General features: G+C 44.5%; 1 protein-coding gene across 1 annotated transcript in view; it reads left to right on the top strand.

Annotated features, from left to right (window-relative positions):
* Positions 1–6,310: 6,310 nt before the first annotated feature.
* LOC126474672 (sialin-like) overlaps positions 6,311–24,100 on the top strand; it is a 64,861-nt gene continuing 47,071 nt past the window's right edge. Inside the window, exons 1-3 of the mRNA XM_050102151.1 lie at positions 6,311–6,502; positions 12,129–12,352; positions 23,335–23,548. Coding sequence (XP_049958108.1) covers positions 6,311–6,502; positions 12,129–12,352; positions 23,335–23,548 — 630 coding nt within the window. The remainder of the gene's footprint in view (positions 6,503–12,128; positions 12,353–23,334; positions 23,549–24,100) is intronic.

Raw genomic sequence — 24,100 nt, forward strand, 5'->3', positions numbered from 1 at the left:
GACACAATCTAAGCAACAGTAGCAGAACCTACAACAGCCTCAAGGAAGAAGTATGCTCATTTAGCCCTTCGAACAAAGGAAGAATGATTTCGATGTTTTGTAACCACTGCTCAAGAGCAACTTGTGCAGAATACCGAGCTAGGTCTCTCTTGGATTGTAATAATAATAGCGAAAGCAGAAGACTCTTTACTCTTTTGTGCGAAAAATGCTCTTGGAATTATAATAATTATAATAACTTTTTAGTAGGGCATAACATAAATTATGGCTTCTTTCCCAGTAGTATTTCTAGCAGTAAAACGATCATTATAGGGTATAAATCAGGACAACTTTGTACTTATTTGGTATGTAACATACCACTGGAGATCAATAATAGTAATTAACTAGTGTAGAAGTTATAAATTATGACTTCCTTTGCATAAACTTCCGAGTAGTAAAATTTACGATAATTTAGTAGCACTGTCACATCTTCATCCTTTATTGGTTCAAAAATGGTTCAAATGGCTCTGAGCACTATGGGACTTAACTTCTAAGGTCATCAGTCCCCTAGAACTTAGAACTACTTAAACCTAACTAACCTAAGGACAGCACACACATCCATGCCCGAGGCAGGATTCGAACCTGCGACCGTAGCGGCCACGCGGTTCCAGACTGTAGCGCCTTTAACCGCTTGGCCACACCGGCCGGCATCCTTTATTGCTCTAGGGTTAATAACATCGTCTACTCATTGTGTTTAGAGTACTTTTAAAGCTGTTCGTATTTTCGTCGTTCAGATTCAATAATATTCGTGTTTGACTAGGTTCTCCCAATGAACGGGCACATTTTTTTATATTTTTTATCCAGAAATGTTTCGCTAAAGTTACAGCATTATCAGTGGTTTTTTCGTTGTTTTTTTATTAAATGTCAAAACGTATTACTGTATGTACATAAAGTAAACATTGTACGGATGACAAACTGTAAAACAAAATACAGCTATAATGCAAAGTTCGGGAAGCCACAGAAACCACAGCACGTGTTAACAGGGTATACGAATATTTAATAGAAAGCAAATAAAGAAGCACACTGGTGGTGGGTTAACTTCAGCGAAACGTATCTGCGTAAAAAAGAAGGAAAAGTTGTAACATTGATATTAAACTGGTGTTGAGCAAACCGCAATACGGTGCCATGTGTTACAAGACCTACTGTCTGAGCAGAGGCCAGTGGCGGCATTATGGTGGCTCCCGTAGTTACGGCCTCGCAAACTGTCTGGAAACAGCGTTGTAGCTTGCTATTGGCTGAACAAAGCTCGGCGGTAGAGGGTAGCACGAATTTCCTGGATGGTGATTGGTTGGAACGCTCGAAACAGAAACAGTGTTGTGGTGGCAGAAGACACTCAGGCCTGGGCTGGAACGGTGAGCAGCTGTGTATCTAAGAGTGAGTAAAAAATCTGGGTTTTTCTCAGAAAGAGACCCAGGCGCGGGACGAATGTGAATGTGGCCTCGTATGTGGGCAACTATGTTAAACTTTTACCGCAAACACTCAGGCACGGGCCGGAACCGAGTGCGGCCACATATGATTAGCGAGAGTCTAAAATGGTGCTCACTGCAACATAGCCCATGACGGATGGAGGAAGGAGGCCATCAAAAGAAGAATAGCGCTGGCAAAGAGGGCAATATGGCCAAGAGAAGTCTACTAGTATCCAACAAAGGCTTTAATCTGAAGATGAAATTTCTGAGAATTTACGTTTGGACTACAGCATTGTACAGTTGTGAAATACGGTTCAAATGCCTCTGAGCACTAAGGGACTTAACATCTGTGGTCATCAGTCCCCTAGAACTTCGAACTACTTAAACCTAACTAACCTAAGGAAATCACACACATCCATGCCCGAAGCAAGATTCGAACCTGCGATCGTAGCAGTCGCGCGGTTCCGGACTGAAGCGCCTAGAACCGCTCGGTCACTGCGGCCGGGAAACATGGTCTTTGGGAAAACAGGAACAAAAGAGAATCGAGGCAATTGAGGTGTGATGCTATAGAAGAATGCTGAAAGTTGAGGTGACTGATAAGATAAGGAATGAGGAGGGTTTCCGAAGAATCACCAAGGAAAGGAATATAAGAAAAACACTGACAAGAAGCAGGGACAGCATGATATGACATCTGTTAAGTCATCAGGGAATAACTTTCTTGGTAGTAGATGCTCTAGAGGGTAAAACTGTAGGGTAAGATAACCAACAAGTAATAGAGGACGTAGGTTGCAACTGCTATTTTGAGATGAAAAGGTTGGGATAGGAAAGGAATTCGTGGCTACCGCATCAAATCAGTCAGGAGATTACCGCCTCAGAAACAAGTTATCAGCAGGGACAATAAAATACGGCGACAGTAGTCAGTGCGGGCCAGGGAGGTGCAGTCGCTGCAGCAGTCTTGGTTATTCTTCCTATTTAAAAAAAAAAAAAATGTTCAAATGTGTGTGAATTCCTAAGGGACCAAACTGCTGAGGCCATCGGTCCCTAGACTTACGCACTCCACAAACTAACGTAAACTAACTTATGCTAAGGACAACAGACACACCCATGCCCGAGGGAGGACTCGCACCTCCGGCGGACGGGGCCGCGCGATCCTTGACATGGTGCCTCCAACAGCGCAGCTACTCCGCGTGGCTTCCTATTTTACTGCTAATGCATATCGATAAAACCACAATATCGCAGTAGATTAATCTCTCGCTTTAAAAACAGTTCTCTGCATTGTAAATAGAAAACAATGTACATAGAATGTGTTCTATCCCGGAAAGCATTCAGAATAGCGCACATGTCCATATGAATTTTTCTACTTCAAATGATCTTTCCTGCCAGATCTCCGAGTATTGACCATTCCTCCTGGGGCACTATGTATAATATTCTTTTGAAAGCTGAAATTTTTCTGTTTTCGGCAAATTGTGGTAAATATCGCTTTCCATGGTAAATAATCTCTGAAACATTTAGTCTAGTATTATGTGAGAAGTGAAAGAAAGTAGGGACAAAACGTGTTGCTTATTTAACTGAACTGCGAACAAATTTACTGCATAGGTCTAGAATATCTGTAGAAGGAATCAGACGATGACACATTTAAGCAGCATTACGTCTGAAATACAAGATTCCCGTCAGAATGCATACATCAGTTTCCTAATGAGAGTTCTCAATTCAGTGAAATACGCAAAAACTCTTGTCATGTCAACCAGATAAGTAGATTTGTTCTGCTGAATGGCAGCATATATACAACAGTTGCAGGAAATGCAAACTGAAAGTCACACATCGTGTTTCACATGAGGCATGCTCGTTTGAAATTCCAGACCAAGGAGAAAGTACTGACCCTATCAACGTATCCACAGATACATGGGCTACTGCATACATTTCTTCTGCGGCTGTTATTGTAGTTTTGACATCCGGTGATGGTTTAAAAACTTGTAATTTTTCATTGAAAGTTATCATCCTTTCAATAATGTAACAACTTTCCCGCTGTTACTGCTTACACTATTCTAATCGTCAGCATTTCAATATACTGAATATAAATTTTGCTTCTTGATAGGGCATCTCTTCGAAAATTGCGTCTGCTATGTCTAACAAATGTAATATTTGCCCATGTTGCTTCTGAGTTATTCAAACATAACTTGAAAAGCACCGAACAACAACAACAACAAAAAAATGGCTCTGAGCACTATGGGACTTTACATCTTAGGTCATCAGTCCCCTAGAACTTAGAACTACTTAAACCTAACTAACCCAAGGACATCACACACATCCATGCCCGAGGCAGGATTCGAACCTGCGACCGTAGCAGTCCTGCGGTTCCGGACTGCAGCGCCTAGAACTGCACGGCCACCGGGGCCGGCACCGAACAACAGTCTTTCTGCATTAATCAGATAAACTCAATGGAGTCATGGCCACCGTTACTGAAATAGAATACGCAGAGTGACTATATTTCGATAACGTTGTGCTTACGTATTAGGGTGACAACTCTTGTATTTTGCAGCTAGTTTAGGATATTCTGTCAGGTAAAAGAAACACGACGCAGGAACAAACGAGAACGACTCAAAATTTTTGCGTTACCAGCCACAAGAATTGCCTGCTAAGGTCGGTAGTAGAATAAGATTGGGTGGTAAGCGTAATGAACTGCTTTTGGCTGACGCTTTGACGTCACTAAGGAGCAGCGTCTGACTCAGGAACAGTGCTGTAACACGTGGTAATCACTACAAAGGACATCGCTAAATATACGTTTATCGACACCATTCTGCCAGTCATGTTCGGTAATGTTCATGTCTGGAGAACATGCTGACCAATCTCTTCGAGCGATGTCGTTATCCTAAAGGAAATCTTCAAAACATGTGCACGATGTGGGCGCGAATTGTCGTCCATGTACTGTGAAACCTGCTTTTTGTCAAATTTCATGATTCTAGGACAACGGGAAGCACATTAGATTTTGACGCGTGAGTTTTAGAGTATCAAAATATGTGACATAAATGGTTGTATCTTTTGACGGCGTAGACTTAGAAGCTTAAAAGTCTTACACAGCCAAGTGACTATAGACCCTAGTACGTGACATACATTTGAACTTAACACGCCAACCTCTTCCAGAGAAAATGGGTCTGAACAGAGGGGCAGACGAACAGGCAGATAGACAAACAGACGGGGAGACGGACGACAAAGCGATCCTATAAGCGTTCCGTTTTTGTAGACTGAGGCACGGAACCCTAAAAAGTAAGTAAATTGTTTATTATTTCAAAAGTAATCGCCAAATTTGTTAATAAATTTATCACACTGCGATAAGATGGTAAAAATCTTCTTGGAAAAACGTTTGCCGTTGCCTTTGGAGCCATGATTGTAACCAGGAGTGCACCTGTTCTTCCGAAGCATATCTGACGCTACTAATGCCTTTCTTCAGGGCTCCAAAAATACGGAAATCGCGAGGGGAGGGATCGGGACTGTATTGAGGATGTGTAACGGCTTTCTAGCGAAACTTCTGCAGCGTAGCCGAAATAACTTGGGCACATATAGACACTTTACAGGAGTTACTTTTGAAATAATAAACAATTTACTTGCTTCTTTTCCAGGTATCTCGTTTTCATTTGACTGTATTGAGTCGCCTAGTACTGAAATAGAGAATGCTTTTGTGCGCCTGGGCAACGTCACTTTATGCGAGGTAAACGTACGGAATTGAAATGCATCATGTTGTTGGTGTTGCACAAAGATTGTACTGTACTTGCTACTAGGTGTTCGACACTTTTGTTGGATTTAAATACTGTACTTCTTTTCCATAACTTTACCAGAATGTATCTTCACACACCCTAAAGCTATTGGGCATTGTATTGGCGGCTGCTCGACCTCTTGACGATGGTTATGTAAATCCTCCAACTTTATGACAACGGCACAACAACATTTTTTGAGAATGAGATTTTCACTCTGCAGCGAAGTGTGCGTACACTCCTCTGCGGAGTGAAAAATCTCATTCTGGAAACATCCCCCAGGCTATGGCTAAGCCATGTCTTCGCAATATCCTTTCTGCCAGGTTTCGCAGGAGAGCTTCTGTAAAGTTTGGAAGGTAGGAGATGAGATACTGGCTCAGACGGTAGCTCAGACGGTAGAGCACTTGCCCGCGAAAGGCAAAGGTCCCGAGTTGGAATCTCGGTCCGGCACTCAAATTTAATCTTCCAGGAAGTTTCAACATTTTTTGAGTTAACTTCCTAAACGAGTTTTGAAGATGCCTCAAAACAACTATATGCCTCAATAAAGCTTCTGTTGGCATTGCAACCTAGACTGTTTTATCCTACTGAGAAGTGCAGCAAACCCGCTAGTGATTTACCAGACGGCAATGATGTGCGTAGCGTTCTCAGATGACTGAAAATCGACAGCGACAGCAGGCAGTTAATTACCTTATGTCTTGCATGTGCAGCAGTTTTTAATAATTCGACCTTCCGTCTCCTGTGCTTACTGGAAAAAAAACCTTCGATTCTGTGGACTACGCAATACTTCTGGATAATAAACATTAAGGGGTTAGCGGAGAGTTCAGCAACGATGCATTTCACAGTCGGAAAGTAGGAAGCAGAAGGTTCCCCTCCAGTGACAACAAACAGGGATGAGATTTGACTCTGAACAGGGCCATGTAAAGCGGGTGGTGTCACAGGGCTACGAGTTAATATCATTATATTGTTTTAACACGAGTATGTAAGCCTTTAAATTCCACAAGACTCGTTTGCACAGTAGCTAAATTAATGCACTTCTGTCACCTGATGATTCAAAGTTGCTAGAGTTGATTTGGTGACTGCGGCGTGCCTGTGTGCTCAGGTCTGTAGAAGACGCGCCACATGATGGTGCTGCTGTGCCTGCTGGGTCTGAGCATCAGCCTGGCGATGCGTGTCAACTTGTCGGTGGCCATCGTGGACATGGTCAACGAGACGGCCGTGCGCGAACGGGGCTCCAACGGCAGCGCCCTCGTCTTCTTCGACCCTGACGCCAGTCCGGGGGAGCTGGCGGTCAGGGGTCCGGGTGGTCGCAAAGTGAGCGAGTCTCTCCTATAGTGAAAACTGTGTCATGTATCTTTTCCTCAGAAATGACTTCCGAAATTTTCATAATGTTTGCAGAAGGCCTCTGAACGGGGACTCGTGTACTTAACAAAAATGTTCAAATGTGTGTGAAATCTTATGGGACTTAACTGCTAAGGTCATCAGTCCCTAAGCTTACACATTACTTAACCTAAATTGTCCTAAGGACAAACACACACACTCATGCCCGAGGGAGGACTCGAACCTCCGCCGGGACCAGCTGAACAGTCCATGACTGCAGCGCCCAAGACCGCTCGGCTAATCCCGCGCGGCTGTACTTAACAAGTGACCATCTTCTATTAATGTATTCTTCTTTTATTGATAAGCTCTCGATAGTTTCATCCGAAACTCCATCCGAACTGGTCTCGGAAGGCCCATCGGTACCGACTGACGCCAGTGTCATCCTCAGCCGATAGGCGTCATTGGATGTGTGTGTCTAAGGGCATGTGGTCAGCACATCATCCTCCCTGCCATTGCAAGTTTTTGCCACCAGAGCCGCTAGTTGAGTCAGGTAGCTTCTCAATTGTCCTCACATGGGTTGAGTGCATCCCGCTTGCCAACAGGGCTCAGCAGACCCGGATGGTCGTCCATCCAAGTAGTAGCCAAACCCAACGGCACTTCACTTCGGTGATCTGACGGTAAGCGATGTTACCACTGTAGCAAGGCCGTTGGCCTCGACAATTTCATATTTAATCTTAATTAATCACACCACACGACATAAAACGTAAAGCACACAGAAGACAAGGTCTGAAATCAAAGTAACTTCGTACACGGCTAAAGTTGCAATTCCTTAGGTAGAATAGCCGCCAGATTGCATTACTATTGTTCAAATGATTCAAATGGCTCTAAGCACTATGGGATTTAACACCTGAGGGCATGACTCCCTTAGACTTAGAACTACTTAAACCTAACTAACCTAAGGACATCACACACATCCATGCCCGAGGCAGGATTCGAACCTGCGACCATAGCAGCAGCGCGCTATCGGACTGAAGCGCCCAGAACCGCTCGGCCTCAGCGGCCGGCGTTAATATTGTTTCTGTTTAGTATTGTTATCAGGCATGGTAGGATGTTAACACTGTCAGATGTTGAGTGATCAGTGTAAAGAACATGGAGTGCAAACTCCACTCACATATTTGAATCTTCATACACGTTTCTCAGGTCAGTCACTGTTCCTTAGAAAGGGGTACACGTGACGCACAGTATACTGGCCAAGTCTTCCCACTTGAGACTGGATTAGTTAAGTTGACCCTCTCTTGGATTATCTTAGTGAATCGGCGTGTATGGTTTCCTGCTGTCTGTACTCTGTGAAACTCACGTAGATGATGTTCCCAAAAACAGATATGGCAGCGCTCTGGATTCTTCCGAAATCCATAGCCTCGTGTATTCTACACACTATCAGAACATTAATGTTGAACGTCGATTACTGCATCAATGAAATAAAGACACAGGGATGAGTGTGTAAAGGTTCAGCCATTCCTTTCAGTCCGCTTCGTTATAAGCAGTGGAACGTGTGTAGTCTAGTACGGCTCCCTTAGGCACAGGTAGTTGAGTTTCCTAGCAGTCCATAAGAGTTGTACTACATAGCAGTCATGTTCCACACCTCCGCTGCCTGGAGCCGACTGACATATCAAGGCGCAGCCTTAAGGCTAGGAAAAGCATCGCCTCGCGTCAATGCTTCTGAAAAAGGCAATGGTCATAATTTAAAACCGTGTGGAAGATATTCAAATTGAGTCACTAAAATTTCAGTTCTTTAATACATAACAGAAAACATATTTTACTCACTCTGTTGGGGCAGCTCCGCCTCGGACTTTAACTGTCAGTAGCGCCTGATTTACACCCTCAGATAATGTCAGACGTATATCATCATTTCACAGTACTCATCTCACTTCCTTACACATTGATACTTTTAGACGAGTTTCCTAAACTCGTCTAGTCTTCGTCATACCCGAATTGTGATCTGAATTTACCCAGTCAGTACAAAAAGTTTCCAGATTTAATAAAAAGAAACAGAAACAAGAGAGAAAAGTTAAAATGGTGATTTTAATGCTCCCAGTGTTCTACGCAGGCTCTACTCCCCCCCTCCCCTCACAAAGTTGAATGCGACGCACAGAACGTTCATAAAACCACGTGAAACTGCCAGAAATGTCCTCCTTTGCGGTATTATTCAACTCGCTTGTCACATTGGCTTGAATGTCGGCTATGTCGAATGTGTATTTCTGCACTTTGTCGTTCTGTATTAGGTTAGTACTGATGACGTCATCCACCACGATCTATTTTTGAAAAATGTTTCCACATTTAACATTTCGATTGAGTCGTGGCAGACGTCAATAGTGTTTGCACACACCTTTCTCCCCTTCATTCTGGAGAATTTCTTAAACATTTGATTTAGGTATGTCTTTTCAAAACGATTTATGGCACAATGAAGTTTAGGTCCTATAGTTACATGTCCACTGTTTGACACTGCCTGTTCACGACTGACTGGTTGAATACACACCTATTGTTTCGTCTACATTTGTTAGTTCAAGTTACCACCGTAGTTACTCCGCTGGCGTCGCTCATATGCCAGTAATAAAATAAATTCCACAATTTTTTGGACGGACGCTACCTATCAGCATCCAGGTATGCCTTGCAATCTAGTATCTGCTTTCAGAGTCTCTGACTTGCCATGACGTAAACCAGCTGGTAGTAGTCCACATATGATATGGTGGACGGTGCACAGTAACTAATTTTCGTCCGAAGCGCAGGGCGAGTTCATTCGTTTGTTTCGAAGGGGAGGCCGACATTGTTTTCCCACTTTCAGATGTTTAGCGATACACTACTACGACAGAATCGAGGCACACATTCCCTGTCTCAAACCACACTGGTGACCAGAATTAAAGTAACAAACGGAAATTTTGCAAGGTTTCGTTTATTTTGCCAGAAAACAGCAGGAACAGGTGGTAGTAAAGTAGAAACAATGTAAAGATTACATAACGTAAACAACTGCAATGTGCATAACGGTAGACAAAAATGTTCTTCGTTTTTCCCAACTTAACGGATTTGCACACATATTCTGACAACTGGTTAATGTGCTCAGTATAGGATGTGATCACCTCTGGCAGCAATAGAGGCGTGACAACGACGGGAAATGTTGTGAATGATATCAACAATCTCATGTTGAGGCAATAACGCGCATTCCTCCTGCAGAGCTGCTCGCAAGTCTTGGAGAGTGGTTGGTGGAAGCTGACGTGATGCAGCCCGTCTCCCCGTGAATCCCATCCCATACATTCTCTATGGGATTCAAATCTGGAGAGCTATTAGGTCAGGGTGCAATATTTTCCGTTTCCAAGAGAACATCAACGACCTGTGCTCTATGAGGTCGAGCATTACCATCCATAAGTACCTAGTCTGGGCCCACAGCACCTCGCAACAACTGCACGTGAGGTCCCAAGATCTTGTCATGATACCTGACAGCAGTTAAACCTTGCCGATTCACCCATACAATTTCATGAAGAGCTGTTCGAGTGGTCAGCATAATTCCCGGCCACATCATTAAGGATACTTCTCGGTATCGATCTCTTTCCACACTGTTTGGATCCAGAAATCGAGTTCCATGTTTCCTCCAAATGCGAATCCGTCGAGAATCACTCTCCAGACCAAATCGGGACTCATCTGTGAAAAGAACATTGGCCCACTGTTCGACCGTCTAAGTGACATGCTGACGATTCCGCTCTAGACATTCCCTTCAGTGAAGACGCGTCACAGGTACTCATATAGCAGGTCTCAGACAATAAAGGCCACTCTGCTGGAGCCTTCTGTACACCGTTTGCCTCAAGACAACAGGTCCAGCGGATGTTGCGGGGTTAGATGCCAGTTGACATGCGGTACTAAGACAGTATCGTCATGTCCTTACAGCCAATAACGGTCCTTTCTTTGTGATGTCACATATGAGCGGCCCTACGATTTCAGACTCTTTAAACTGTAGACACATCCGAGAAACAAAAGAACGATTTAGAATAAGCTATGAGGCCACACCAGTTTGTGACTGTCTTGCTTCCATTCTTCCTATGGCCCACCACCGCAGGGAGTCCGATAGGCGTCTTCTCTGTGCCAATACTGCTCCATCTGTCACTGTCTACAGAGGCATTGTGGATGAGGGTCTACATGGCAAACACTACCCCGTTTCATAGGTGCCCTGACGTCATTGTTGGCCTGGTTGTCCGTTGACCGGAGTTTGTATGATTAAAATGTGAATTAGACACAAAACAGGGAAAAAGCGGTTTGTTGCTTTAATTTTGGACACCAGTGTATTTTAGAGAAACTAATCGGTAAGAAAAAAAATCATTTTGCGTTACTTATAGCCTCATATATCAGCTTCATGATTACGTGCCCATCATTTCGTTGATGGTAATAGTTATTGTGATATTTGAATTTAAGTAAGACACTTCGCGAAATTGGAAAAAGTTTGCAATGAAAAACAAGGGTCGCTATGATTTTGCATGTGGTGCATATTAGATAATACGTTACTGTGCATGAAATGTAGGTAACACGTTGAATTTTTCTTTAGACTTGGGTGGGTGATCTGCGGTCATGGGCGCCAGAAAGAAATATCCACACCAGTCTTCATATACCATAAACGGTTTGAGATATCGAAAAGAGATTTTGGCCTCTAATAGCACACAAAGAAGAGAGTATTACGTCATACGGTTTTGTATGTGGTATTCCACTGCTACAGATTTTTTTGATGAAAGAATGTACCCTGGATGTGCTTTTTCATAAGCTGTTAACTTTACTTGTCCTAAGTTCCTCACTTTTTCATAATTGTCTCGCAGTCGCGTCTGCCCAATATGTTAGTGAGGTAGCATTGTGTAAACTCCGCTGTTTCTTGGCAAAATACACAAATTTTAACGTGATAACAAGAGAAATGCAAGTTTCATTCGAAATTCACCACTCATGACGCTTGTCTGAAAGTTACAAATGGTTAACAAGTCCGGCCTAAATAAAGCGCCACTTTTGTTGCATTTTCAACAGAATTTTGATGTCACTATGCAAATGTGGGCATGGAAAGGGCACACTTACTATTTAGAAGAACTATGCATGTAGGCTTCGTTTATAACGGGTATTTTTCTTCTAGCGTTCGATTTTTCCCATGTAGCCCGCTGAAGGTCTGCCTGCAACCCCCATCAGTACCACTCTCCACGTATGCTCCGCCGACTGTGCATCTGCCGGCCACATTATTCTGTGCGCACTCTGTTTCCCACAACCGCAGGCCTTCTCCAAGTATACCTTCTGCTCCTATGAGTCTTGAACAATGTATTCGCTATTACAAGCTAAAATTTACTGCAGAGCTGCTGGCGTCGTTCTCCTCTCACATTCCAAGTACAAAGCCCCAATTCTCTCATGTCCTTGTTTTGTATTCCTTCCCCTACTATAGCATACCAACTCCTAATGGCTTCTAGAATATCATCTCCCTTTACGTACTGAATTATCCTTTCGGTTCCCTGTCATACTCTCCACACCTCCAAGTCACAAGCCTGTGAAGTCGACAGGTATAGCTGAAAGAAAGAGTAAGCGAATTTCCTGTTTTTGTTTGTTGCAGGACGGTGACTTCGCGTGGGACAAGCAGAAGCAGGGCGAAATCCTGGCCGCCTATTACTATGGCTATGTAATCGGACACTTGCCGGGCGGCATGCTAGCAGATTACTTTGGAGGGAAGATAGTGTTCGCAGTTGGCATCTTTGTTTCGTCTCTGCTCTCTATTCTTACTCCGGCTTCAGCGTGGGCTGGTGATTACGTCCTGTTCGCCAACAGAGTCGCACAGGGGTTGGTGCAGGTACGTCTTGCGCTCCCATGTTTCTTTCCTCTCTGAACAAGTGCAAGTGAAAGCGCCCTACGACACTGATTCGTTGGCAAGCAGTAATAATCATGAACTTCGTTGTATACACTTTCCATTTACATAAATTACAAGACGCCGAAGTGGCGTCAAATCGAAAGACTTGTACCCAGCGAACGGTCTATCCGACGGGAGGCCCTAGTCACACGACATAAATTACTGATAGAACATTTGTGCCATCGGTGATAAGGCGTTAGATGAGAAAGCGATGCAACATGTATATATTTAAGCTATGAATAAACGAAACAAATGTCTTCAGAGAAGTTAAAGAGGACGAATCAGCAAATACGATGTACGCCAAAAGTGCAGCTGCTTTCCAATTGAAGACCGTAACTGCATTTTTTTTACTTTTTGTTAATTCTGTAAGCTGACATTTGTTTTAATTTTTTTTTCTAAAATGTAATTTGAAGTCCAGGCATTGGTACATACATGATGTAAGTTTCATAATCGATGTTCCAAAAATAACCTTTCGTCAAGCAACATGCATTTCACTTGCAGCAATTATATATATTCCATAATTACAATTCCGACTAATAAGTGCAGTTAACATGATCTCTTTGTTTCAGGCTGGAATAGTACCAGCCATACAAACTCTTGTCTGCAGATGGGCGCCAGACCACGAAAGAAGCAAATTCTCTACAATATTTGTAGGTAAGACGTGAAATTTGTAGGTGCTGCAATGTAGCTAACCTAGATGGTACAGATCCTTCTGTTCCCTAAAGACGACACTCCTTGCCGATAGAATCGATAATTACACCGATCCCGTTGTCCTGTTCTCATTTTCATGGTACTGCGTAAGCAAGATAACTTTATGCTGTTAATCTGCTCAGTTCTTCTTCCGGTCATTATTTTACAAGCAACGTTTGTGTGTAGTGGCTCCAGTTATACATTACTTACGCGTGCCGGAGGTATAACGGAAGTTTGAGGCCATGCAGATCTGCATTACGATTTTGTACTTATAACGTCCGTCTCTGGAAAGAGTACATTTCCATACGCAGTGGAGAAATAATCCTTACCAAGTAACTCAGATTTGCTTAATATTTTTTATGTATACCATTCAGCAATTAGCCAAACAGCACAAAATCTTTAGTTTTCTTTGTGTTTAGGCCTTTGTCCTCTAATTAAAAAAGCAGCCCGATAATCCAAGAACTGACTGACTCAGTCCGAAGCGTTTTCGGAAAGCCCAACTGCATTGACCGATCGGGGTCTCCCACTCAGTCGATGGACCTCAGGAGGCGAATATGTGGAGGCATGTGGTCAGCAAACCTCTCTCCCGGCCTTTGTCAGCTTTCGTGACCGGAGCCGCTACTTCGCAGTCAAGTAGCTCCTCAATTGTCCTCACATGACACTCACCCAGCCCAGTATTAGCCAAGCCCCCCATAACTTAATTTCAGAGATCTGATGGGAAATGGTGTTACCACTGCGGCAAGGCTGTTGGCACTGTTAGTTCCACTCTTAGAAAAACTAAAGATTCCTATAAGTCGATGGCAATAATTGTATTTCATCGTAGTTGTGTGGTGGAACTGTAAACTACTGATGTAAGTGCAGTTTGTGGATAGACAATCCCATGTAGTGTACATACGTGGTGGGCAGAAGCAGACTTAAAATTTGGAAAGGTCTTGCAGCGAGGCTGTGCTGAGAAATAAATGTTAAGAAAAAAAATTCGATACATTGCACCGCTTTCAAGTTATTTAGCATTGAAGGTAGAAAATCAGATCGTTGTCCCCGCAAATTTAAGCATTTGCACGAGTTAAAATGCGGCGACAATGTAAAGACATCTGTGGGTCTCTGAATTTCTTTTTGTTCAAATGATTACCACCAGTCAAAATATCCCTTTTTCGGAAGTGATATATTTAAGCTAGGTGAGCGAAAGCTACATTTGTTCATTTTGAGGAAACCAAGCGTAGAACAAGTTTAGCGACGCAATCTCTGGCAGGCTCCTTGAATTTGTCCACTCGACGACCTGCCCCCCAGGGGTTCCACAACTCTTTTCTGGATACGTGCGTAGGGAGCACGGGACCCCGAGCTAGTGTGGCCCTCTTTCCTTTCCGGGCTGCATACCTTCCTTTTCCACATCCTTCCCCATCCTCCATCTTCCCCCCCCCCCTCACCCCCCTCTCTTCCCTTCCCTTTCTACCCCTCTGGGGGTATGTTTAGTGCCTACGTCTGGCGACGGACGCTTGAAACTGTAAAACAGTTTCTCTTCTTCGCTTTCTCTGCTGGGAAGTCTCTGTCCTTCCTTTGTCCTTCTCTTTTCCTTACCTCTTCTCTTTCCCCTCTTGTCTTCTGCGGCGTTTGAGACCTCTCTTCTTTCATTTCCTTTTCTTTGTTCCTCCCTTTCTCTTTTTTCCTCCCTGTGCATGTCTGAAGGCTGACCCACGCATTCCCACCTGTAGCCGGTGACGGGGTGACGCGTAATTCCCCACCCCGGGTAGACAGGTAGGACACGTACGTACCCCCTTGTAACGGCCAGGCCCAGGAAGGGGTGATTACCCGGGCTGGTACCTTCTGAAAGTGCCGATTGGTCCCTCCGTCCGTTTCTTGTGAGGTATGACCTGAAATGTGAACAATCACCTAAGGCAGGTATGCCCTCAGAGAGGGCCCTACGAGGAAGGAGCGCGCCATCGGAGACTCCGGTAATCGTGGGGGTACCTCTGCAACGCTTTCCTCATCATCTACTATGTCTGCTCACAAGCGAAAGTTAAATGAGTCTCAGCCACAGACAATTCTTCCATCAGTGCCACAGTTCGTGTTGTTTCTCGGTCGGACAAAGATCAAGACTTCTCCACAGCCAACCCTTTCGTTATTCAGAAAGGTGTCGACGCAATTGCAGGTCCTGTAAAGTCTTGTTCCCGATTACGAAATGCACCTTGTTGTTAGAAATAGTCAGTGCCCTCCAGGCACAAAAATTGCTGCGTACTTCACTGCTGTACACCTTCCCTAACTGGGTGGAAGCACACTGCACATGAAATTCATCACCTTAGGTTGCAGCCACAACTGCCATATATGCCCAAGCCGATTAGACACTTTTTTCATCTCTAGCGACATTCGATGACCTTCACTTTCCTAGCGTCGACGATGAGGTCACTCCTATTACAGAAGTTATTCTTACAGCTGCGGAACATTCAATACCTCGCACCTTCGATTTGCCCCGACGCCCCCCAGTTCCTTGGTGGAACGAGGCATGCCGTGGCGCAATACGTGAGCGGCGACGTGCTCTTCGCGTTTTTCGCCACCATCCCCCTTTGGCTAACCGTATCCGCTATAAGCAGTTCCATGCGCGATGCCATCGGGTCTTCCGCGATAGCAAGAAGGCAAGATGGGACTTCTTTACTAGCTCATTTAACACCTTCACTCCCTCCTCGGAAGTTTGGAGTCGGATTCGACGGTTATCTGGCGGGCCTAGTTTCTCCCCAGTCTCTGGGCTCACTGTCGCGCATGATACCTTAGTGGACCCCGTCGCAAATTCTAACTCATTGGGTCAACACCTTGCTGAGATTTTGAGCTCTTCAAATTACCCGCCAGGTTTCTCCCGAAGAAACGTGCAGAGGAAGTGCGACCTCTTGCTTTCTCCTCTCATAATCGCTAAAGCTATAATACTGTTTTCTCCATGCGGGAACTCCAACACGCACTCTCTTCTTCTCACTCTTCCGCCCCAGGACCGTATGGTATCCACATCCAAATGTTGCTGCATTTATCATACCATAGTCTGCGCTACCTCCTTCGCCTTTATAATCGAATTTGGACCGACAGTTCTTTTCCGAGAAGATGGCGGGAAGCTATCGTCGTTCCTGTTCCGAAACCTGGAAAGGACAAACATCTATTGTGGACTGTGTGGCTGGTCCCGGCGGAGGTTCGAGCCCTCCCTCGGGCGTGGGTGGGTGTGTGTGTTTGTCCTTAGGATAGTTTAGGTTAAGTAGTGTGTAAGCTTAGGGACTGATGACCTTAGCAGTTAAGTCCCATAAGATTTCACACACATTTGAACATTTTTGACAAACATCTCCCCTCTAGCTATCGCCCCATTTCTCTCACGAGTAGTGTATGTTAGGTTTTGGAGCGTATGGTGAACTGCCGTTTAGCCTGGTGGCTGGAGTCCCTAAGTCTCGTAACACCTGCCCAATGCGGTTTCCGAAAGCATCGATCTGCCGTTGACCATCTTGTTGCTCTCTCCACTTATAACATGAACAATTTTCTCAGGAAACGCCAAACAGTAGCAGTATTGTTTGATCTGGAAAGAGCATACGATACCTGTTGGAGAACAGGCATCTTCCGCACACTGTTCTCTTGGGGCTTTCGAGGTCGGCTGCCCCTTTTTCTTCGTGAATTTATGACAGAGCGCACATTTAAAGTGTGGGTGAACACAACTTTCTCCCAAGAAAACGGGGTACCCCCGGGCTCCGTGCTAAGTGTTGTACTGTTTGCCATTGCCATAAATCCAGTTATGGATTGTCTCCTACCCGATGTCTCGGGCTCCCTCATTGTGGATTTTGCGATCTACTACAGCTCTCAACGGACCTGCCTTATCGAACGAAGTCTTCAAGGATGTCTTCAACGCCTCCACTCTTGGAGCATCGAAACCGACCTCTGCTTTTCTCCCAGTAAGACCGTTCGTGTCAATTTTTGGCCTCGTATGGAGTTTCTTCCGCCTTCCTTACGTCTAGGCCCTGTCCACCTTCCGTTCGCGGACGTCGCTAAATTCTTGGGTCTTATGTTTGACAGAAAACTGTGCTGGTCCTCTCACGTTTCCTATCTTTTGGCTCGCTGTCTGCGATCCCTCAACACCCTCCGTGTCCTGAATGATACCTCCTGGGGAGCGGACCGAGTGGTCCTTCTCCGCCTCTATGGAACTCGAAATTGGACTATGGAAACATAGTTTACTCCTCTGCTCGGCCGTCTATTCTTCGGCGTCTCGACTCTGTCCACCACCGTGGATTACATTTAGCGTCTGGAGCTTTTTACACCAGCCCTGTGGAAAGACTTTATGCTGAGACTGCTGAACCTCCGCTGTCCAATCGGCGAGCTGTCCTTCTGAGTCGTTATGCTAGCCATCTGTCTTCCATGCCTGCTAATCCGGCCCATGACATTTCTTTCGACGCCTCCTTGGATTTAGAGTATGCAGGCCAGCCTTCCTCTCTACTACCACCGGGAGTCCGCTTCCGTCAACTACTCCATTCTCTTTCCTTCCACTTTCCTAAGACTTTCTTGACAACCTGGGGTACAGCACCGCCTTGGCCCCTGCCCCGGACCTGCCTGCTCCATGACCTTTGTCAGTTTCCCAAGGATGGTACCCCTTCTCTTGTTTATCGTCGGGCATTTGCTGCTCTATGCGCACAAATGAAGGATGCCACATTTATATACATTGATGGCTCAAAAACATCATTTGGTGTTGGGATTGCCTATATTGTTGGCGACACCCCTAATAGATTTCGGCTTACCGACCGGTGTTCGGTTTTTACTGCGGAGCTTTACGCTGTTCTCCAGGCTGTCCAATACATCCGTCGCCATCAGCGGATACAGTATATTATTTGCTCACATTCGCTCAGCTCTCTCCTCAGTCTCCAAGCTCTCTACCCTGTCCACCCTCTGGTCCACTGGATTCAGGACTGCCTCCACTTGCTCCACTTGGGGGGGGGGGGGCGTCTCTGTGGCGTTCCTCTGGATCTCAGGACATGTTGGTATATGTGGAAACGAGGCGGCCGATATAGCGGCCAAGGCTGCAGTCTCTCTTCTTCAGCCTGCTGTTCGCATGGTTCCCTTCGCCGATCTACGGAGTGTTTTATGTCGTCGTGTTGCTCTTTTATGGCACGAACATTGGTCGACATTTCCCAATAATAAATAGCGGGACGTGAAAGCCCTTCCCTGCGCTTGGACCTCTTCCTCCCGAACTCGTCGTCGGGAGGAGGTAATTTTAACTAGACTCCGGATAGGACACTGTCTTTTTAACCATCGACAGATTTTAAGTGGCGTTCCCCTCCCCCCCCCCCCCCCCCCCCACCTCTTTGTCCTCACTGCTCTCAACTGTGGACGGTGAGACACGTTTTACTTGAGTGCCGCTATTTTACTCCGTTACGCACCCGTCTACAGCTGTCGCCTGATATGTCTTCCATTTTAGCAGATGATACGCGCTCAGTCGATAGCGTTCTCGAGTTAATTAGTGTCAGTGAGATGACGTCAGTCATTTGAAGCTCTTTTTGGGGACAAACATCCCTTCTTCTATAGTGTTTTTTTTAAGCTTTCCTTCTGTTATTAGTTTCCCCACTGTTTTTGAGTTTCGCTCCCATTGCTGCTGGTTTCCAGTTTGGTTTTTTTACCTTTTCCTAAGTCACAGACCGAGCGCTAATGACCGTAGCAGTTTTGCGCCCTAAAACCATAACAAAAAAAAAGTGACGACCTGATTGACTAAATTCAATGCTAAGTAACTCAGAGACGGAGCAACGTATCGATATTTTTCTTACTAATTATTACCAGCGCAACCTCTCGTGCAACACGCTTACAAGCTTAACAGACTGTTTCTGATCACCCTTTATACTGACGACCATACCATACATACCTGTGCATGGCATGTTGTTATGGTACATTGGGAGAAGCTTGACTTTAAATTTATATGACCATTAGCTGTTTAAAGAAGTTGATGAATATCAACGGGGACAGTTGAAAATATGTGCCGCGACCGAGATTCGACCCCGGGATTTCCTGCTTACGTGGCAGACGCTCTATCCGACTGAGCCATTGAGGACACAGAAGTTAGTGCGACTGCAGGGACTTATCTCTGGTACGCTCCCCGTGGGACCCACACTTCCAACTTACTGTTCACATACTACACTTGTAATGCCCCTGCCGACTATGCTCATTAATCGCGGCAGTCAATCACCGATTCCCGTAAGAGTTTGAGCAATGTGAGTGTATCGGCACTGAAGAAGATCATTTGCTGGTAATTCTTATCAATATGAAGATGGTATCTGTTCTTTATTTATTTAATTTATATGGTAAACTGTAACGCAAAGCAAATCTTGAAGCCACTCTCCCCCTCCTCTGCCCCTCTTCCCCCTCTTCCTGCCCCCCCTCCCACCCCGCCAACTGGAGAAGCGTAACTCGTTACTTAGTAGAGGGGGGAGGGGGGCGTTTGGTGCATTGTGTCGCATTTTGACCCACGTAACACTATGAAAATTACAAAGTTAAAGAATTAAAAAATAATGGTAAAGCAAAAAGGAAACCCAGGGATAGACAATGTTGAGGAAGCACTGAATTAATGTTAACTTACAATGTTTATCACAGGCAAGGAAAACCAATGAAATCGTGTACAGAATGTGGTCGTACAGTTCTGTTACTGTTAAGAGCTTCTACATCAATGACATAAAGTAAATAACACAATGAGCAGCAGGCAGAGCAATAGGGAACGTTTCGTACGCTGTGGTTCAAGTTCGTACTACAGTAATCATCAGCTACGCATGAGAACATCTATCCACACTCAAAAATACAGGGTGCTCGTAAATTCTCTGTTAGTTACAAATGCAAGTATTTTCTGAACACACTTGGTTCCATGGCCGATTAAAAAAATTGTAAGGGAAAGGTTGGTAAAACATGAAATATGCGCATGAATGACAACACTAAGTTTTTTTTATATATATACTTCTTAACATCCAAACAATACACTTTCCAACCTCTCAAATCTAGCAACTCTCAGTACACTAACCAAGTTAGTCAGTTTGCAGGCCTGTGTGACCGAGCGGTTCTAGGCGCTTCAGTCTAGAACCGCGCGACCGCTACGGTCACAGGTTCGAGTCCTGCCTCGGACATGGGTGTGTGTGATGTCTTTAGGTTTAAGTAGTTCTAAGTCTAGGGGACTGATGACCTCAGATGTTAAGTCCCATAGTGCTTAGAGCCATTTGAACCATTTGAACCTTATGCCACATATATATATAATAAACATATTCACAATTTTATTGATTGGCGACTCCATGGAGTGTTCTGTGCACCACGACCAGATAATGGATATAATTGGAAGGAGAAACAGCATTGGTCGTATTTTTTTGTTTTATTATCCGCAAATTCGATTTTCGGTCACTTAGTGACCATACTCAGTGCTGTAATATACAATTAAAACTGGTAGACACTGGTATCAACAGGCTCTAAGCTCTAAGCTTGTTGATACCAGTGTCTACCAATTTTAATTGTATATTACAGCACTGAGGATGGTCAGTAAGTGACCGAAAATCGATTTTGCGGCTGTTGTTGTTGTTGTGGTCTTCAGTCCTGAGACTGGTTTGATGCAGCTCTCCATGCCATACAGTAAAGCTGCATGTCCTCGGGAAAAATTACGGCTGTAGTTTCCCCTTGCTTTCAGCCGTTCGCAGTACCAGCACAGCAAGGCCGTTTTGGTTAATGTTACAAGGCCATATCAGTCAATCATCCAGACTGTTGCCCCTGCAACTACTGAAAAGGCTGCTGCCCCTCTTCAGGAACCACATGTTTGTCTGGCCTCTCAACAGATACCCCTCCGTCGTGGTTGCACCTACGGTACGGCCATCTGTATCGCTGAGGCACGCAAGCCTCCCCACCAACGGCAAGGTCCATGGTTCATGGGTCTGCTCGAGTCCGAAAGAGGGGAGACAACAGCGAATGTAACCAGAAACATCTGCATCACATATGGGGATAATGTCATTGGACAGAGCACGGCAAGGAAATGGTTTTCTCGTTTTGAGGAGGATCGTTTTGACATTAGTGACTCTCCACGTTCAGGAAGATTTCGGGGTATAATGAAGATCGTTTAAACGCATTAATCCGCTATGATTCACGTCTCTGTTCTTGAGAAATGAGAAATGTGATGAACTGTGATCATTTCACCATTTGCGGCTAATAAAACAAAAAAACAAAAAATGCGACCAATGCTGTTTCTCCTTCCAATTATATTCACAATTTCTTACGTACCTTCATCACATTTACTATTGTTGCAATAGCTGTAAGTTTAAGGCCTAAAACATATAAATTGCACTTGTAGTGAGAGGATGGCTCAGCTCAAGTAAAATGGGTGACTCACCAGTGCGTGTCGTGGCAGCACCATACTTGTCAATCCAAATATTAGTTCGTAGCGTTTTTGTTTTGCATGTTGGTATTGGTTTCTGTGCACTTATTTATCGATTGTCATTTTCTGTTTGCATTTCACTGTTGCTCTTTGACTTTACATATTGGCATTGTGTCATTTGGAGATAGTGAGTGGAGTTGTGGACGCTAGAAAATGGAGTGACAAGTGGAGAAATCGGAACAGTTCCGGAATATTGTTCTGCTCGAGTCCGAAAGAGGGGAGACAACAGCGAATGTAACCAGAAACGTCTGCATCATATATGGGGTAATGTCATTGGACAGAGCACGGCAAGGAAATGGTTTTCTCGTTTTGAGGAGGATCGTTTTGACATTAGTGACTCTCCACGTTCAGGAAGATTTCGGGGTATGATGAAGATCGTTTAAACGCATTAATCCGCTATGATTCACGTCTCTGTTCTTGAGAAATGAGAAATGTGATGAACTGTGATCATTTCACCATCGTGCGACGCTTTCTTGCAACAAAAATTAGTGGATGGCCGTATGTGCATCTCTGCTAGCTCGTCATCAGTTGGCTCGTGAACAAAACCGACCATCCTGTATCGTTACCGCTGACGAAATGTTCTCTTAGCGATAACATCAGAAAAAGAAAGACTGACTGAGCACAAACAAAGCAGCAATTTCCTGTACAAAGACTTGCGCGCATCCAGAAAAAAAAAAAGGTCAGTGTTATGCACCTTGTGGATAGGTGTAGCCATCACTACATTTATTGACATTTACTGTCAACGACTGAGACTCTTGCAGAGCAGTCCAAGGACGACGCACATAAGACTTCATGAAGTTATGCTATTCCACGATAGCTCCCGCCAGCATTCTGCTAGACAGACAAAAAACACTATACAGGAGTTGGATTGAGAAGTCATGCCACACCCACTTTTTTCAGCTGAACTTAAGCGTCCAGACTTTCCATTTTTCCGCTCTCTATCGAACATCATTCAAGGAATTTCCTGTCAGAATGAAAATGTACTAACATGCCTCACGAGTTCTTAGCCTCAAAACCACGTGATTTCTACAGTCACGGAATCCGAAAGTTACCCCATCATTGGCAGACTGTTGTAAGTAGTGAAAGAGAATATATGACGACTAATGTCTCTGTTATGTGTACCTGTTGTTTTTGTTAAATTTACAGAAAAATGCCATGTACTTATGTACCAACCAATTTTGTCCTTGGTTTTCTTTAATGGTTGTTTAATGCACAGTCTGAATCACGTTGGGGCCCCTGCCTCACTTTCTTCTCACCTACTCCTTCCCTTTCGTGCCCTTCGACTTTTATAACTGCAATATTGTTTCTGTACAAGTTATGAATAACCATTAGCTCCCTATTTTTTATCGTTGCTACCTTCCGAATTTCAAAGACTATATTCCAATTAACATAGTCTAAAGACGAACTTCCAGCATGCTGGAGTAATTGCAGGACAGCAGCTTGTGTTAATCAGTACAATGGAAAAACAGCCAAAGTTCCAAATTTCACTTTTATTTTCTTGATGACTAGTTTTGGGTCGGGAGATCTTTTTAAATCATCCAGATAGTCAAAACGATATTTCCCAAAATATAAGGATTCAGGTCGAGATAACAAACATATACGTATAACAAAGTGCAATGCTTTGTTAGAGGCGTTTCACCGTATACACGTTGGAAAAAGTATATTTAGAATATGACATCTGGGCCACTAGAGTCAACCATATACATTGGAGTCCAAACGAAAGAAGTGATACATGTATGTAATCCCTGTGAACAATACCAGCGCCACATGAATGCTGGAGTGTTTTCTCCCCAAGATTTAATTGAAAAGCGCAACTTGTTTGTCGTGCAGGGCTGTAGGTGGTATGGTGATCTCGGTGGCGGCAACGGGCGCTCTATGCTCGACGTCGGTACGCTGGCCACTGACCTTCTACGTGTTTGGCGGCATCGGGCTGCTATGGTGCCTGCCATGGTGGCTGTTAGCTGCCGACTCGCCGGCGCAACACAGGAACATCGACCCGGCTGAGCGTCGATACATCGAGGCCACTATACAATCGAGTGCCAAGGTGCAGTGTCTTCTTTATTGCGTCGTCAGTGTACCGACAGGTTGCACGCGTCCCATCATCGCTTCCTCTCCCAAGTCAACCTCTTCCTCTCAGAGTAGCACTCACACCCAACATACTCAGTTATTTATTGGATATGTTCCAATCTCTTTCTCTTCTACCAGTTTTGCCCTCTACAGCTGCCTCTAGTAGAATGAAAGTTGTTGCCTGCTGTCTTAACCTATGTCCAAGTATCCTGTATTTCCTTCTTCCTCGCTCATGCTGTCGGCGACATACTCATGTCTTATCTTACGAATCCACGTAATTTTCAACATCCTGTAACATTATGATTCAAAAGATTTTATTATTTTTCGATTTTTCCGCAGTCCATATTGTGCTTCAAACGTGATTTTCAGAAATTTATTTCTCAAATTAAGGGCTACGTTCGATAGCAACAGATTCCTCTTTGTGAGTAATTCCCTCTTTGGCAACCTAATCTGCTTCTTACATCCTCCTTGCGTTTTGCTTTGTCCGTCGTTTTATTTTGTTTACAAGGAAGCGGAAGTGCTTAACTTT

The sequence above is a fragment of the Schistocerca serialis genome, chromosome 4 (genome assembly GCF_023864345.2).
Source record: "Schistocerca serialis cubense isolate TAMUIC-IGC-003099 chromosome 4, iqSchSeri2.2, whole genome shotgun sequence".
In the NCBI taxonomy this organism is placed as follows: domain Eukaryota; kingdom Metazoa; phylum Arthropoda; class Insecta; order Orthoptera; family Acrididae; genus Schistocerca; species Schistocerca serialis.